The following is an 18,571-nucleotide window of genomic DNA, read 5'->3' on the forward strand; positions in this document are numbered from 1 at the left end:
GAGAGAAGACGTGAATTTAATAACTTGTTATCACTTATTAATTTGAAAAGTGCATGTGTTGCAGGGAATACATAAATCAAAAGTTCCAACGTCATGGTTAATAAATAGGAGCAAATTTCAAAATTCCGCACAACTGAATAATTACCGGATCGGATCGTGACTGGAACTGATAGAAGGACCAGTCTTATCGACATTGTGCACAAACCAGTCGTAATAAAGCGTGTTTGTACTGTACAGCGCGCCGATGTGACTTTGATGGTTTTAGGGCTGGGCACACAAACACGTGATGCAACGACACTCTCAAATCCCAATTCTATTTCGATATTTATTGCGACAGTTAATAACATATGCAAATTTGCAAACAATTCCGAACAAGCTGTAACAGTTTGTTGAAGATAAAGGAAAAGGGGGAGAAGAACGTTTGGAAAAGAGCGAGATTTGAGGCAAACAGTAAAGAATGGGAGGCGTGATGCACGAGCAACCGCAGTGAAGGGTCAAAATGTGGGTCAAACGGCTTGGCACGCGAACCACACGAGTCGCGGCCACGCGATATTCCTTACCTTTATTCCGATTGCCGATTGCCGATTGCCGATTACCTTTTACTGTTTCGGCACCAAAAATTTATGTATATCTGTATATGTTTTTAGTAAAATCCTTCGAATTATTCTTGTTCTTAATTTCGATTGGACCAATTAGACAGTGAAGAACAATAAATAAAAACGGATCCGTGCACCAAAAGAGATATCTTATTATTCGTCGGTTCGGTTCGTCGATTATAATTAACTTTCAACGGAATTCTAAACCGACAAGATTGATTATCACATTCCGGAGTGTGTTATTAGATTTTTTGGAGGTCTGTGCTTTTTATTAAGATGTCAATACAAAATGCAACAGTTGTAATTCGCAATTACACACATATAAAATAACATGTTGCACGACAGAATCAAATTATAGGATCAACGTTAATTTGGCTGATTTATGTATTAGTGCTAATTTAAAGACTTTGTGAAAACTGGACTGAAATGATTTGTTGCGAAATTGCTTCTTAAAATTAGTACCACTAAACTAAAATGATCTAATCCTTTGCAATAAATAATAATGAATCTGGACGTGTCACATTCATTTTGTCGAAAACATTGATTGCTTTCTTCAGAAATATAATTAAGAATCTGCAACCGATATCGCAATAAAGACTTGCTTTCGGGCTACTCCTAATTAGATTATGCCATTTCAGTAATAATCATCTCTAGGACATACACGAACTTTTTTTATTTGTCCCAACTAGCCGCTAATTCAATGCCGATTGAAGATCCGAAAAAAGAATTGGGGTCACCTGCAAAAGAGACGGTGAATTTTTTTTTGTTCGGTATTATAATATATGTAACAAATAAAAAAGGTACGCAGATTGATTGGCACACTCGAAATAATAACAAATCACAATGCTAATGAATATGAAATGAATGTTGATAAATCATAAATCAGCACGCTTTGTTGATTTTATTTTTGCGTTTTGCTTTTTTTTATTGCCAAAATTTAGCAATTAAGAAAAATAAATAAGCAAATTATCAATATTATTTACATATGTTGGAATAATTATACAACCGCGTTTAGTTTTATGTTGTCATAAAATTTTTTAAATCGAACCACTTTCGAATAAACCACCATAATAAAAAACAATAAATAAATGAACGAGATAAATTTGATTGAAGATCTGTGTTTCGATAAACGTTAAAAATTCAACACATTTTACAAGCTACGGGTCTTATAATATAAACTTGATGGTAATCGTTCTCGAATTAGAATTGAATTAGCTGGTCAAATTGAAAATGGTTTAATCTGATTTACATATGAACTAATAGTTTAATAAATAATCTTCAGGAATGTTGCAATTATGAAAAACGAATTTTTGTAATCCATCAACATTTGCAAGCGATTCAGTAAGTTATCATTATCGAACCGCAATCCAATCTACGAAAAACACCGATTGCACCATTCACAGTTTCTTCATCTATCGTCACGAAACCGATTCTCCGCAAACCGCTCTGGATTTCAGAAAAAATGGCCCCACTGAATTTTAGAAAAAGCACAAACACAACCAACCATAAACAATTTCACAATGGACGCAGAGATATTATGAGGTCGTGTTTGATTTAAGGTCGATTTTCGGGTCGAAATTTTACTACTTTTTATTGCTAGGCGATCTATCACATTTTTCGTCCGGGTCTGATTTTATCTGTTACTATTGTGTTTAATTTGCGGCCTTGGACGATTTTTTCCATTGCTTCCGAATGTCAAAAATATAGTTCTATCCTTTTAACCGGATAAGCGAGCGTTTATTATTAAACATATTTTGCAATACGGGACGATTTCATTCAACAACTCTTCTGATTTCTTTTGTGTTGGGCAATGCTATTAATTTTATTGTTCGAATTAATTGAGTTGTTTTTAATTGTTATTTTATTTACAATTCCGTAAAACAGATAGATAACAGATGTGGTATATTTATTTAATTATTTATTGTATCTGCTTCACGGTAAAACTTAACAATTATCTAAACAATACTGAATCCTACTTTGGGGAAGGAATACATTTGTATTGTAAGTAAGAGTAAGAGTGGGAAACATTTTTTCTTTAAAACAAACACCAACCAGACTCTTTTTCACAAAGATCCTTTTAAACAAACAATCAATATTATTATTATTATTATTATTATTATTATTATTATCAATTTCCAAAATATATTTTATTTAATAGAAACATTTGATTTTTTCTAATAATTAGAATTTCTATCAAAATGAATAAAAAATCGATAGGTGGGGTGGGTAAAACAAAGTGCACATCAAAGGTTAAAAAAATACATTTAGATTTAGGATTTTTGAACAGCATCACTGTTCTTAATGAAAAGATTTATGAAAAAAATCGAGCACAATTGGGCGTGTTAAGGCACTTGTCCTTGGTGACGCAAGTAGAACTCGAGCACAGCTACCGAGTGAAAGTGACTACACCCACCCCGCCCGCGTGCGTATCTCAAAGCGGTCCCAAAGCGGAGAACAAGACGTTCTCCGCAACACGGTTGACCACTATTTCAATATATCTTTAAGCGAGAGTCGCTTTTTAACGTTGCCCTATCTGTGGACGATCTGGGTGGTGAGTTAACTACGCCAGATTGGGCAACGTTGGAAACTGCATAACTATAGGTACTAACCATACATCATTAAACCAGCGCTACCGATACACTTTTATCATTCGCAAATATGTGACGGGTTACGTAACCGTTTGAAAAATATCACGGTGTTACCTGTTTAAAAAATTCTACAAAGGATGTACAAATTGACAGATAATTAAACGGTGAATTGAATTTGCAAAAAATCATGATTCGGTTTGGCAAATCGTATAATAAGTCAATCAATATGTCTCTTATTGTTACTAGTACATGAAAGACAGATGAAAGACAAGAGTCAATCGGACATTTGAAAGTACACTCAAAGATGTTAGGTATAAATAAACAAAATAAATCTCACAACTACTGTAATAAATTTTATTAATTTGTTTTTACGGTCAGTGTTGTTAATTCTAAATTTATTATGATTCATAGAGTGTAAACTCGAAATGTTAATGAATAAACTATCCTCTAGTACGTTCAACACTACAAACTTAAGACAGACTTTATACAAAATAAAATTTGACAAAATCAAAACTGAAACATAAAAAATTTTGTATAAAAAACATAATTTCTAAAATAAACTTTGGCTGGATCCGAGTTGGAAATAAATCATCCGATTTACGAATTAAAACTCATGCTTGTACCAATTCAACAAATTATTCATCTAATATATACAAATCCTTCCTAAAAATGACCACACGCTTTTTTTTCAAATTTTTAAATATATACATAGACAATTGCGCTTAAGTACATTTGAAAAACTAGTAGCTAAGTTTAAAAACATTGTGCAATATGTAGAGTAAACGTGCGTTGAAATGGATTGGAAAAATTGACAAAACTTGTGTAGGAACTTTACAAAACTTGTAGATAAAACAAGAGAGTATCTATATACAATAAATAGCTATGCCTAATCCTAATTGATATTGAAGAGTAACACAGTGACAACTTCGACCGAAAAATTGCATTTATGAATATCACTAAGTAGTAATTTCTATTGTCTGGTCGTTATTATTTAGAATCTCTTCACGATCCACCTTCAGCTTTTTGGGCGAGAAATCTTCCGGACTCTTCGAAAATCTTTCCTCGTCTTCGTCATCCTTCCCTACAACGTCGATGTCGTGATGTGTCGGAGTGTATAAAGAAGTCTGATTATAAATCTCCTGTCCGCCGTAAGTTACTTTCCCCATAAAACTCCTGATTTCGTCGAAACAGGCATCCTCCCTCTCATTTTCGTTGCTACTCCCCGGCGAGTCCGCAACCGCCACAACTCCGTTGCCATCGTCAGCCTCGTGCTTCTTGAGATGTCTGTCCAAATTGGTTTGCTGTCCGAAACATCGTTCACACAAGGGACACTTGAACGGCTTCTCCTTGTTGTGAATGTTTCGTACGTGCCTCTGCAGATTACTGGAGATGCTGAAGGACCGTTCACAGTACCGACATTTATAAGGTTGCTCTCCGGTGTGAGTCCTTAAATGGCGCGTTAGATTAGCCGACCTGGGAAAAACTTTACCGCAAAACTTACAGGCGTACCTGTCCTTCATTTTGCCCTGGGTCTGCGACGGCAACACGTCCGGAAAACCGCGCACACCCCCCAAATTCTGAAGGCCGGGCCTCAACAAATCGAAATTCCTTTGTGGCGTTATCGGGTTCATGTATTGAAAACGATGGTTGAACGGCGAGAACAACCGATCGTTATTTTGGGTGGGATAGTTTGGAAAGTTTGGTCTGTACATTTCCAACATCATGGGGTGAATTGGTCTCGGGTATGCCATCGGTGGATTCATCGAGATTGTATCGGTAGGAGATTTTTTTTCCTCCTCCACTTCCACCACCTCAATCTTTTCCTCTTTGGGTGTGTTCGGAGGTGTTCTGGACCTCGGTTCTTCGAACTTTGTTGGGGTTTTGTCCTGTACGGGACTTTTTGCCTTTTTCCAACCGCAACTCAAGTCCAAAGGCTGTTCACCTTCTTCACTACTGGACGATTGCGGTCTGTCTTTGGTCAAATCTTTGGGATGCTCTTCTTCATCGGAAGTTTGCAAGTTGATCTCTCTGGGATGTGGTAGAGCGACAGGCCTGGCAGGAGACGGTGTCAAATTCGCCTCCTCAGCTGTCGGGGGACTAATTTTCGTCTGCACGTTCCCCATTCTCGGAGGAGTCAGTCTGTCCTTTACAGGACTGAACCTCTCCGGACTAACAGTTCTAATCTTATTCTGTTGTTCCTGTTGTCCATCCGCTTTGAGCTTCGACAACGTATTAAAATACAACGGATTCAAGAAGGCAGCCGCTGCAGCATTCGAATGCGAGAACATCTGCGGCGGATATTGGAACGCTGAGGGGAAAAAGGGCAGAGGACACGGTGGTCGGTACATCGAGAACGGATTGTTGCTGACCATTTGTTGACAAGGCAACTGCGGCGAGGTCGTCAGCGTTTGAGCTGTGGCCGTCGAATCACAAAAACGTTTGTGTTTCGACAATGACGTGACCGTCGAGAAGGAGTTGGAGCACTTTACACACTTTATCTGCATACGGCAATCGGCGTGCATTCGCTTATGTCTGCATAAATTGGAGAATTGAGTGTAAGCCTGAAATAATAAATATTAATTAATTAATTAATTTATCAATTAATCGGTGGGAAAAAAAGTTACTTACTTTAAAACATACTTCGCATTGAAAGGGCTTCACAGATGAGTGTATGTGAGTGTGCTGCTTCAATCCCGACGAGGTGGCAAAGGTTTTGCCGCACTCAGGACAGGCGTGAGATCTAGCGCCAACGTGGTGCGACCTGATGTGCCTCTGGAGGTTGCTTGGATCGGTGAAGACCTTCGGGCAATTCTCGCAGTGATACTTTCTGGTTTCGCCGTGCTGCACGGCTCTGTGTTTGAGCAAATAGGGTCGAAACGAGTAGGCCTTTGGACACAAATCGCAGCGATATTCGTCCCGTCTATAGTTGTGTTTCGAAATCAAATGTTCGTCGCACCTAAAAGAAATTTACTGTTTAGGAGTGTATGTTTTGGGGTGAGCGAGCGTAGCAATCAGTTGTCGGGTACTTCTATAATCCATCATACTAAATTATGAAGGGCCATGTGAAACGGGTCACCTGACATTAATACATGTATATCGTGTGAAAAATACATAATTTATTAATTGCTTCGCCGACCAAGTGATGATTAATCGAACAACAACGCCTGAAACACTAGAAAATTGTTTTTCCAGTCATCAAATATTCATGGCATCATCGATAGTGGAATACACTAGTATTTTTTCAAATGATACGCCACTGTAACGGCGCGGCGTCGCGGCGCTCGGCTATTTAATTAGTAATAATATACTCTTATCTGATCACTTGATCGGCAAATAAAAAAATATGAAAACGGCGTTTCGAACGAAGGGCTGACGTGATGCTTCCACCGCGTACGGATTTAATATTTATAAAGCTCTGAACGGTAAACATTTCATTTGACCCGCGATGTTTGCTCGACGGAAATTTGTTGTCCGACTCGAAAATTAGTATTTTTTATAATAACGACTTAATGCATATTTGATAGTGGGCGGTTACGTAGCCACTGTGTAGCGTAGCAATTAATAATTAGACATATTTGTTTAGAAAATGAACAACATCAAAATCGATCGATATTAACAATTTTCTACCGTCAAAACAATTATTCAACAAATCAAAATTTCAAAATCAAAAGTAAGAACTCACTTGTCAACATCGGTAAAGGGTTGTTCGCAAACGTTGCACCTTATCTCGTGGTCATCCTCTTCATCCTCCTCTCTTTCATCTACTGTTCCACTATGCTGAGAAGCTGCAACAAGCCAATCATTAATATATCATCCTCCATTTTCAATCGCAAATCAAAAAATTCATCCACCCACAGTTCACAATTTGGATGTTACTCCACAGGTTGGTGGTATAAAACTAAACAATACCGGACTAGTGGATTGCACGTAAACCTCACGACCAAGTGCACCCCCGTGTCGCACACTGGTCTTCCTCCTTCAATTCAGAGGGTGGAAAAGAGAGGGCCAAAGGGCAAACGTCACCCAAACGCGATATGATTTTATTAACCCCATGTGAATTGTGTCCTATTGTGGTGGGGATGACTTCCGCGGAAACGGACACTGTACAACTGATTGATAACTGATTCATGTTTTTTATGTTTTAACGGTTTTCACTGCCACTTTTTAATAGGTTTGTGTGTATTCTCCTCTCATTTACACACAAAAAAAAAGAATATAAATATAACCATTTAGAAAGATTGGTTGGGATGAAAATTCAGGTTTTTCAAAAATATGCGATAAAATTAAATATTAACTGTTTTTTAAAAATATAATATATAACTATTTAGAAAAATTGGTAGAAATGAAAATTCAGGTTTCTCAAAATTATGCGACAAAATTAAATATCAAGTCACACTTAATCAACTTTACCAGAGTTAAGTTGTAAATCATTACAAATAATAATAATAACGAATGCCATAATCTTTACCAACAACTATAATAATAATATTAATAAAAATTCACTAAAATGGATTTTCAAGTCATAACAATAAGATAATTTAAATAATAAAAAATAAACAAACTTTCCATAATTGAATCATCATAAAAAGTACACAGTTTTCACACCCATCAAACCGTGGCTTCTCCATATTAATAACTACCTTTATGGACAATAAAAAAACGGGTTATAATTTCCCACGATGTTTTGGGGCAGTTACAATTGTTCCGGGTAGTTTCAGGTACCTTATGGTGCTCTGATGGTGCTTTACTTGCAAGTAAAACACCTGTGATACGAGCTGAAGCAGAACTGAAGTCGGTCCGCGACTTATGAACAACTGTCGTCGGTTCGAGTCGGCTGAAGTTGCTGTTTGGTTGTGTGAAAATTGTCATATGGTCGAAAACTTTTAATTTTCGCTAATATTCATTTTCGTTCACATCAATGTTTGGCAAAACTTTGGGCAATGTATTGTATCATAATTTTGATTTAGATAGATAATTATACAATTAACAGCACTTCCAGCAAATTCAGAAGAAAACGAGACACTAAAACTGTCTTCCGCTGTGTAAATATTGACATGAAAGATATATATTTCATTTGGAATAGGACGAATATCATTTTTTTAATTTATCAAACTAAAAGACTCTCTCGTGACTTTGTATCTACTCACTAAATTTTAACCATCATATAGTGTTGAATGGAGAATAAAAATATCATTCAAGTGAGATAAATAAAACTACATAGTGTCTCTATGGTACTCGGAAATTTGGTACCATACGTCAACAAAATTTTTTCACATTTTTACAGAATAGGTGGGGTATTTGTGTTTTCTTGTTCATGATTTTATTTAAACTAAAGTCCAATCCAGATAAAAAATATTTCTTTAAATTATGCCACTAGTTTCGAGTTACAGCTAATGAGAGAACGATTTGATAATTTTCGTTTCTATTATTTTTTTTTCTACAACAAACATACATAACATTCGCATTTTAATCTATAGTTTATTCAATTAGAAAGTGTAAAAATATCTGCTTCTAAATCTCATTCACTCTCTTTGGAAATTTAAGTAACGCCATGGAAAATTGAGTATTGTTTTCGTATTTAGTTTACCCAAATTACCCTAAATCCTTCGATTCGTTAATACATTGTTTTGCCTTTTCAACAAAGTCAATTCAATAGTTCGATGTGATTCATTGAGTTAATTGGTCAGTTGACCTGTTCGTCGGTTGCGCACGTTATTTTGATTTCGATGTGTGGACCTACCCTCGTGATCGGTATCCTGTCTATTAAATAAAATCAACCCCCCGAATCGCGTCAATTAACGTGTCAAGTGAAGTTAAAAAGTACAACATCACCAGATGCCGGATACGGTTGTCCGCCACTTCCGGTATTTACGCGGGCAAATCACCAAAAAATCACATACGTGTGCTTGTCCCTCTTCTTCTTCTTCTTCTTTTTCTTCTGTTTATTAATTATTTATCGAGTTGCTGGATTTATTTGTGTGCATTTCATCCAGTTTTATTAGATGGTTTCATTATCAAAAAGTGGCTTGTAATTCCCCTCGATAGGAGTTAAAAGGGTTATGCAGTCATCAATCAGGGTGTTACCGCCCAAACAAAATAATTTAGTCCTGTTTATCTCGTAATGTGACGCAAAAATCCATGACTCCCGCGTGCATCTGTCCCTTCGCCACTACGACAATGGACCATAAATAACCCATGACATCTCCATCGGAGGAAAAAAGGGTTCCAGCAACGAGCGTGTTAATCCCGACACGGATCCGGCCACGTGACCTCCCTATTGTCGCGCGCACCCAATTGTTTATCCACGCGCCCTCCAAATTACTTTTACAAGACAATCGAAACAATCTAGCGTCTTGACGACCCGACGGGAAACCGCCACTTTGCGGTCACTTGAAATTAGTTACGGTGTAGCGTAGGAAAAACCAAATTAGACCGATTTTTTTTCTACTAAATTTACGGGTTGTTAATTTCAAACGTCTCACCGGTTCAACGTAACACTATTTTTTCTTCATTCTAGCCAACTAGAATATTGATTTTTTACACAAATAAATAAAACTACCAAAATGAATATATTACGTGGATTAGTGATTGAGATATCAGATCAACCCTCGCAGAAATCAATTTGTGTTGTTATCGCAGTAGCAGTCCCACCGCACATTAAAAATCGGGGCAATAAAAATCCGCACGCCCAACAGCCCCATTAGGGACGGCGGTGCAAATATGATTTTTTTATTGTCATCGGGTAGGTGACGAATCGAGGTTCCGAACAAATCGGATTTGCGTCCAGCTGCGCGTTCAAGCAAACAAATTTCAGATATCATCTACCCCATTTTACAGTTGTAATACATCTCGTTTTTCGATTCCCAGGACTTGACTTTCGAGATTAATTCGGATGGTTTCGATAACGGAACTGCTGCGGCAGTTAACTCGCTAATACGCCACCGAATTAAATTATTGTGATTTTCATCTGCTTCCGTCTCTTGTGTAGAGATGTTAGCGATATCACGTGCCATATGGCTTTGTTTTTGACTGTCCGATGAATAATTTTATAATTACGGAGGGGTGGATTTGAAGCAGATGGTCTGCAGACACACCTGACCCAGTCGCAACGGATAAAAAATAAACATTATTTGATTTTATTACCTGTTTCTCGGTCAGATCGCTCGTCTGCTGAGTTACAATCGACGAGCATCTCAGGCAAGTTCAGTGGATCTCTGCGCCCCAGTACCAGTTCGGATCCTTGAGGGATGTCCACACACGACTCGTACCATAGCTAAAACGTTGCAAATCAATGAATTCAATGAAATCTTATCACTTTTTATTTTATTTATCGTTGCGCAAACAAACTGACAACTTCTGGGAAGAGTCATTTATTATCTATTGGATTCCGTGTTTATCTTTAACTATTTTTAAAATTTAAATCATTCAATAAATTTAATATTATATTTTAAGAAAGAAAAACAAATTATTTTTTATCAGATTAATTATACATATATATATATATATATATATATATATATATATATATATATATATATATATAGACAAGATTAAACAAAAAATTATTGTCATTTAGTTACATGCTTTATTTACAATCAATAAAAATTGATCGATGAATTGACAGGCAAGTTATCAAAACGTCGAATTGCATTATTTACCAGAGGACGTTAAATTAATGACTTCAAAAAAATACATTATACCAGATTATTGATGATCTGGTCAAACATATAGACCTAATAAAGAATCTAATACATTTCACAGTTGGCTTGCGTGTTCAAACACAAACACTTGATTATTAATTTATGATCGTTGACGATGACGACAAAAGACAGTTTGAATTTTGGTGTACTTTAACTGTGAATTAAATTTAATATTAAAATACTATTTGTTGTATTTACCTTTCCCCCTTCTAAGTAGTATCTCATATTGGGCTTAAATTGACTGGTTTTAATTAGTTTTAGCCAATTTTGGTGGTCCAACGACGCATCAAACCATCCTTTGCATTCCGTACCAGCTATCACCTAAAAAAATCATTTGATTTTGAATTAAGAGAGGCAATCTAATTTTTATTCAATTTTAAATTATGGTTTAATATTGAAAAAATTAAAAACATTTGAGGGGTCACAAGTGTTAATAGATCATTCTCTGCGTCGCAAATTGAGAGGGGCTTCCGACCGCACACCCTTGTTTCCCACCCTCGTAACACGACCCGAATCCTTAATTGATACTTGTATAATTAGACGATTAAACACCCATAAAATATAGGAAAAATTAATTAGAAGGCGCGAAACGTGTCGCGACATCTGTGTAAAAGTAGCTGAAATAGCGGAGACCACCTGCGAACGTCCTATTCTTTGTGTTACTGTTCTACCTTTTTAAAGCAGGTGGCGCTACAACATTGTTGTGCAAATGTTGCGTTACAAATTAAAATACATAAATATATTAATAAAATATATATAAAAAACACGAAAATATTTAAGATAAAATTGAATAATCGGAAGAGTAGTTTTGATGTGTTAATCTGTCCGACAGGGGATTTGTGTCGGATGGCTTTTTCAAAGGACCCTCGTGGGACGAGTGAACATGTCTAAAACCCCCGTTTCGAGGCTTTAGAAGCTTTAACGTGTCCGTGTCACTTTAGATCGCAGCGGGCGGCTCCTCACAGAGGTGTCAACCGCTCCATGATCACTTATTCTCATCCGTCGCACTTTAGACTGTGAAGACGTAAACTGAACTACGTCCCCGATGAACACATTCTAAGGATCGGGTAGGTAAAACGGTAGCATCACAGTGGCCTTTTTAATATTGCCGAAATTTGGTTGTAAAATGTTTTGAATGTCCCAAGGGTATTGTAACTATCGGATGAATGAGCGAGTGAATGAATTATGGGCGGATGACAGGGATGATGTATCTATTCGACTTTCACTGAAACGCTTTAGTGGCGGATTAACACAGAACAAAATCAGAAAAAGTTCTCCTCAGCTTTTCGCATTACTATTCTAAACAAAAAAATAAATAAAATAAATTAAGAAAAACTATGGAATAACGTGAGATTTCATAAAATTGACAAAGGTGGTGTCCAGATGTAGTAATATTCATTCATTGATGTAATTGAAAGTGCCAATCCAATTGTCGAAGATTCCACGAATTGACACCTTCAGAACCGTTTCAATTGATAAGTAGGCCTCTACGCGTTCGAGTGCAAGTAAACCGATTTCGGTTGCGTCTCTATCAAGTTTTTTCGCCACCGCATCGTATTAATTCGGGTTGAGTAAACACTTTTCGAAAGGACCATTGATGATTTAAGAAGGATGTTGAGTGTTTTGGCAACGGGAATTTTTTAAAAAGGTTTATATTGATTTAAAGGGTTGTTCACATATTTGAGACGGTTATTGAATAAATTAGGTGGCAACACACGGGAGCCAAAGGGTGTAAACATCACGCGAAATTACCTCAAGTGTCCAACAATGTAACTTATCACTTTCAGTAATTCGTAAAATGGGATTAAATTTTATTTGAATGATAAATAAGGGAATTTATAATTCGAAAACTGTCAGAATCCGCACACTGATAATAAATACATACATGTGTTGCATCACAAAACATTAACGACAGGGTTCAACATGACGCTGCAGCAATTTTTTATGTTCGCATCGCATCCCTTTTCGACCCTGCAGGGTTAATTGCCCGGACATTTGTCTCCGGGAAGTTTGCTCTGTAATTACTTACGCCGCATGGAAGTTTTTTTAAAGATTGATCCCGCGGGTTCAGTTCCGTATTTGTATTCGGTTTTTCTCAGGAGCGTAACGGCATACAAAATGACTAACTTATTAATTATTTCGAAGTGGAAGTTTTCCCCGGTTCGAGCCAGCGAGACGGGGGAAATTGCGCGGCAAATTTGCCACAGACTTTTCGATTCTCTTCTCGAACATTGATAAGTTATCGCTTTTTATGGGGCCGAATTATCTCGACGAAATCTATCTAATCTATTTATTATTAGGACTGACTAGATACGGTTTACAAATAGGTTATTATGGTTTCTTGGATAAAAGCCAACAAAATCATTCATAAAAAATATTCAGTAACAACATAGGTAAATATTTACTAGAAATAAGCGATACAGATTCTGAGAACCTGTAACCGCTCCATTGATAACGTTATTATCTCGGGACGTTCGAAATTAATGACAATGACACTCGTAGATGTCGAATGTTGGAAAATAAATCGTTTTTGCAGCGGCGGTCAGTCCACAATTGTGGAAACGGTCCCAAACAGGGAGATAATATCTCTCTCAAGGTGTGAAATGTCATGAGTCGATTTGAATACAAGAATCCGACTCAACAACGGAACAATATACAAACTTTTGCCTGTTATTATCTTCTGTTAACGATACTGGAGTTTTTTGTTATCAACTGTCACCGAATTATGCTTTTTCCGAGACACTATTGTTCAAGGTTTATGTGTGCGAAATGGTCAGTCTGTCGAAAAAAATTTGTATGTTTTCTAATTGGGATGATACATGTGAAATCCTTAAGAGAAAGATAACTTTGGCAACAGATTGACATGGTGTTAATTATCGTCGAACTGGGACGAAATTGTAATTGAAGGGGGCGTTGTAGGGGTTAAGATCGTTATTATCAATGTGTCGCTGCAGTTATTACAGTTATTAGCTCGTATATCAGAGAGACAGCTGCCATTGATGGCAGTTTGACCTTTCGTCGTCTCTCCTTCCCGTCCGTCCGCCGTTCCGGAGGGATAAGATCGTTCTCGGAGTCTTATATGATCAATTATCTACCTCTTGTTTTGACATCTAGGAAATAACTTTAAGATAACTTGAGATTGAACGGCTTCCGACCCCCAACATCTCAAACCGGTGAGGTTTTCCTCATGCACAATTTACCCGGATGGAAATTTCGACGGGGGAAAATCGCGTTTATTAATTTTCTACTCCGGAACACGAATCGACTGTGTTAAACGACAATTCAAGCGGAAATGTTCTTTGTGGGAGTATTTTTTTTATGATCATGGTTTCGGATCCCTTTTTATATCGTGTTTTTTTTTTACCGAAATGGTAATTATAAATATATTTTGTGTGTGTGATCAAAAAATTGTCAAATTATCATATCTTATCATATCTCGTTTTATCGCAAATTTACAACTAAGCTCAGGCTAGTGTCGTGAGATTTCAATAATTCTTTAACGTATTGTGAACGATGTCTTTGAAAGATTGAAACATGTAGGGATGCTAAATTTTGATTGACACTTAAGAAAAAAATCTGGCTTCGTAACAAAACAAGATATTTCCCCCGATTGTTACGGTCCGTGACCCGAAATTTGCGAGTGGACACGGCGAGGTCATTACGACAATGGGACAGTTCATATTCGTCCATTCTAGTATAATTGGGACGTACAAAACCTGTCACAAACACGTCACAAGTCAGAATCTGTGCATGAGAATGTACGTAACGATTTTCCCCGACAAAAGTCCGGACAATAAGTGGCCGGTCACGTCCCAGAACTACATTTATTTAATCCCGATATTATCGGCGATCGAATAAATCAGAATGAAACAATATGTTTCTGACCTTTATGGTGGTGCGAACAAATGTTATTGCGCCCCCGAAAACTGCACCATCTGTCCCGATATTTACGTTGGAATTAAGTAAATCTCCTAACAAATAAAACAAATAAAACGAATACACCACCACAAAACCACAAAATTTCTTTTTGAAATGTTCGAAAACTAAGAGTGAAAACTGAGCACAAAGCTCTTAGTAAACCTTATCTAAAAATTTATATAACCACTTAACAATAATACATATTTATACTTTTTATTGATGTCGCCTGTACATCATTCATTAAAAATTTTTATCAATAAACTGCTCGAATTGAAGCTCCTGATAAGACAAGGCTTACAATCTTTATTTGGTAACGTAATAATTTTAGATCAAGATAAATAAAAAGAATTTTGCATCAAACATCCATTAATAATCCCCCCGTCTCTTTGTGCCCGAAAATTTAATGCATTGGGGTTGTTATTGACACCATCAATTCCAGGTGTTGAAATGATTGACACGAAAGCACGAAAACCCCTTTTCTGTGCTTTCACTGCGAATCACTAATCTCGGTTTCGATTCACACAATGCCCGAATCTTCCGTATATTCGGAAATGAAAATGCGGAGGGTTGTCTTATGTATTGTGGCGTTTAATTGAATTTCTGTTTCCCCCGTGCGTGAGAATTCGAATAGATAATCCGCACCGGATGAAAGTGCACGCATCCACTACAAAATAAAACTCACCTCGAACGCGAATCGGCTGTCCTGCGGTACTTCCGCCCATTTCCCCTGGAACGGACCGTACCTCGTGCCTCTGGAGATGTTGAACTTGGCGAAAACTCCCGAATCACGCAGATCAATCTCGGCCGGAACCGCAGCAGTACCTGCCACGATCTCCCGCGCCTTCATATAAATCTTAAGACTGTTAACTTGTTCGGCCATGTTCAGAATTTGCTTCTCGTGAAAATACTTGAAGTTCTCCTCGACCGTTTTCTCCAGCAACTCCCGTTCGGGTTTGAGGCTCAGCTTCGTCGAATTGGGCACGATCGTCTCGTCCCGCTGCGGCAGATTGTTGTTGTACTGTTCCATGGAGGCGTCGAACTGTGGCGGCACCATTTTACCATCCATGGAATCGCCCAAATTCTCTCGGGACACGTCTATTTCATCCTCGCTACCTTCTACAACAAGAAAACAAACACGGATTATTAATCTGGTGTCCAATCTCCGACACAACGCTGTCGCGTTCTAATCCTAGACAAACGCAACTTTCCTCCGATTCTCTTTTCGGTGCCGGCCATCGAACTGTTTTTATCTATCGCATTATCCGTGTCGGTTCGCAAATTGGACGCAGCACAAACACCTGTTCGTCAACAATCTTTTGGGTTTTGGGGCAATTCGCGGATGTGTGAGAAAACGACTTCAAACAGATCGAATGGGATAAAGTCGTTTGTGATGTTTGAGCGACTGTTTATCTGTTTTTGTTTTGTCAATAGGCTCATTTTATTGAGGGGGACGATCGGTGGTCAATAAATACAATTTTGTGTCGGATATTATTTGAAAGACCTTGTGAAAAATTGTAACAAATACGCCAGACATGTTATTATATTAATATCATCACAAAACATCATAGATCTATTATCTATCAATATAAATGATTCCATAAATAATAATTGATAAAATTAAGTTAAAATATTAACAAGATATAAATTTCCAGTAGTAAGTAACATTATATTCTCAATCGTTATCATTGCGAATTATATTTATGTTTATATTTATATATTTTACGAGTCCGATTGTTTTAAACGTATGATTGTCTAATTGTTTGATTGTCTGATTGCCTGATTGTCTGATGGTCCGACTGTCTCGTTTCCTGTCTGTTGGTGGCGCAAAACCGTGTCTAAAACTCCTCTAAATAAATACGACACGAATAATTGTCCGAGAAATTTCCTTGAAGTAAACACAAAAGCGGAGTATCGTCTTTTCGTCAGTGCGGAGACAATGTGTGTGAATCTCGCGACGAATTTACGTATGCGTGTTGAATTTTTCGCCGTGTACGATAGGCACGTATCCTTTTTTCTTTTCCTGGACAAGACAAGAACAAGTCGCGTTCTCGGAACAATTTTCCATCTACCATTAATTGGTATTGGAAGCGTTTAAAAATTACGGAACGCAATAGACATATTCGTATTAGAAATACTAGAAATTGTATACATGTCAGATTAGATAAGAATGGAAAATTGGAAATGTAATTAAATAAAAAAGAATATCGTGCGGTCAGTGCGGTTGGTGGTTGACTGGTTGACTCAAGGTTCAGATAAATAAATTCCTTCCTATTCCGATTGCTAGGATTTCCTGCATCCAATTACGCAAACGAATAAAATCCTCATTTAATCAATCAAATCAATGTTCAAAATTACGTTTCAGAATTATTTCAGAAATGATTATTTATAGATTGAGTAAAGAAGATACGTATAATAATGTACAATAATTACTAAATATAATTTTGGAAATCGTTAATCAATTCAATCAAATAACGAATAAATTCAACAAGTTCAAGAATAATATTATGCTTCAATAATCGAGATTACTATTTTAAATGTGACCAGAGAGATAGAGACAACGATTATTGTTGATCTATTCACAACCGATCGATACAAATACAGATACAAATATTCAATAAATCCCATACCTGTCATTGTTCGTCTGACCATAAAACAATAAAATTCGTCTGTTATTCGAGCCACCACAAGTCCACGAAAAAATATCCAACCGCAATCGTACACAAATTAGCGCTTATCACAAGGCGGAAGTATCACCAAATGAAAAAAGTGTTAATGATCGGGATCCGGTGCGTGCGTGATGGAGCGACGTGCATACACCAAGATCTTCAATTCGAAACTGATCCCAGGATGATCCTGGATGCGGGACTTCCTTCGACGAGAGGCGTGGCATCGGAGGCGGAGCCTTCTAACCCGTCGGCGTTTCCCACAGGAATCCAACAACCCCCACCATACGAACACGGAATCCGAGGAATCTGACTAGATTCGGGGTGTCTGATCTCGGTTTCTCCCTCTCACTCTTTCCCTCTTTTACACCATATCTAAAGGTTTTCAGGTTTTATTTTTTTTTCTACCAAGCTATAATATTAATTAAGGAATAAAGTCCACTTTATTGATTAGTACAGTATTAGTATTAGTCTCTCTTTCAGTTCAGTAAAATTAAAATATTAATTAAGCAAAGATCTCTTTGTTTTAGTGGAGTTTTTTATGTTTTTTTTATATGTATAAAATTTATATAATATTAACCGTGTAATTTTAAAACAGTTTTTATGCGCACATTAATTAGGAAAGGTACGTTATTTAAAAGTTCAATAAAGAAACCATCTCAACGGATGTTTGTAATGTGAGGAGGAATGGGCGTAAAATCAAAGGTTACTTCCAAATCTCGTAGGTAATCTCGACATCTCGACTTCTATCATGACAAACGGAGTACAATTGCACGGTAAGAAAAAGTTCGTTAAACATCAGGACATAATGAGTGGTTGCGCACCCCCCGAGGTCTCGAATTGTAAAATCCTTACAAGCCATCAACATTGTTCGCCGTCGTCCCGGCTCGATCGGATCTGGGTTCCCGTTCCGTTCTCCTTCGGCGGCGAATTGAAAGGACTTCCGCGCACCTTTCGCACAAACGCAGTCCGTGGCTTGGAGGGAGGGCCGCACGGACTCGCTAATAACGCGCCCGATTCCCCGATTCCCCGATCCCTCAAGTGCCCTCACGCTGAGCCACTGCGTTTTCGCTTTTTTTCTCTTCTCCTCTTCCGCTTGCGTCTTG

At 37.4% G+C, this 18,571-nt stretch overlaps 1 protein-coding gene across 1 annotated transcript in view; it reads right to left on the reverse strand.

Moving 5' to 3' along the window:
* Positions 1-3,524: 3,524 nt before the first annotated feature.
* The window catches only part of LOC109598666 (histone-lysine N-methyltransferase MECOM-like), a 35,983-nt gene continuing 20,936 nt past the window's right edge, over positions 3,525-18,571 (reverse strand). The window contains exons 2-7 of the mRNA XM_049961279.1: positions 15,485-15,918; positions 11,083-11,205; positions 10,328-10,457; positions 6,867-6,969; positions 5,813-6,140; positions 3,525-5,745 (exon numbers count right to left, since the gene is read on the reverse strand). Of these exons, the coding sequence (XP_049817236.1) occupies positions 4,141-5,745; positions 5,813-6,140; positions 6,867-6,969; positions 10,328-10,457; positions 11,083-11,205; positions 15,485-15,918 (2,723 nt within the window). The 3' untranslated portion in view covers positions 3,525-4,140. The remainder of the gene's footprint in view (positions 5,746-5,812; positions 6,141-6,866; positions 6,970-10,327; positions 10,458-11,082; positions 11,206-15,484; positions 15,919-18,571) is intronic.

The sequence above is a fragment of the Aethina tumida genome, chromosome 1 (genome assembly GCF_024364675.1).
Source record: "Aethina tumida isolate Nest 87 chromosome 1, icAetTumi1.1, whole genome shotgun sequence".
Classification (NCBI taxonomy): Eukaryota; Metazoa; Arthropoda; class Insecta; order Coleoptera; family Nitidulidae; genus Aethina; species Aethina tumida.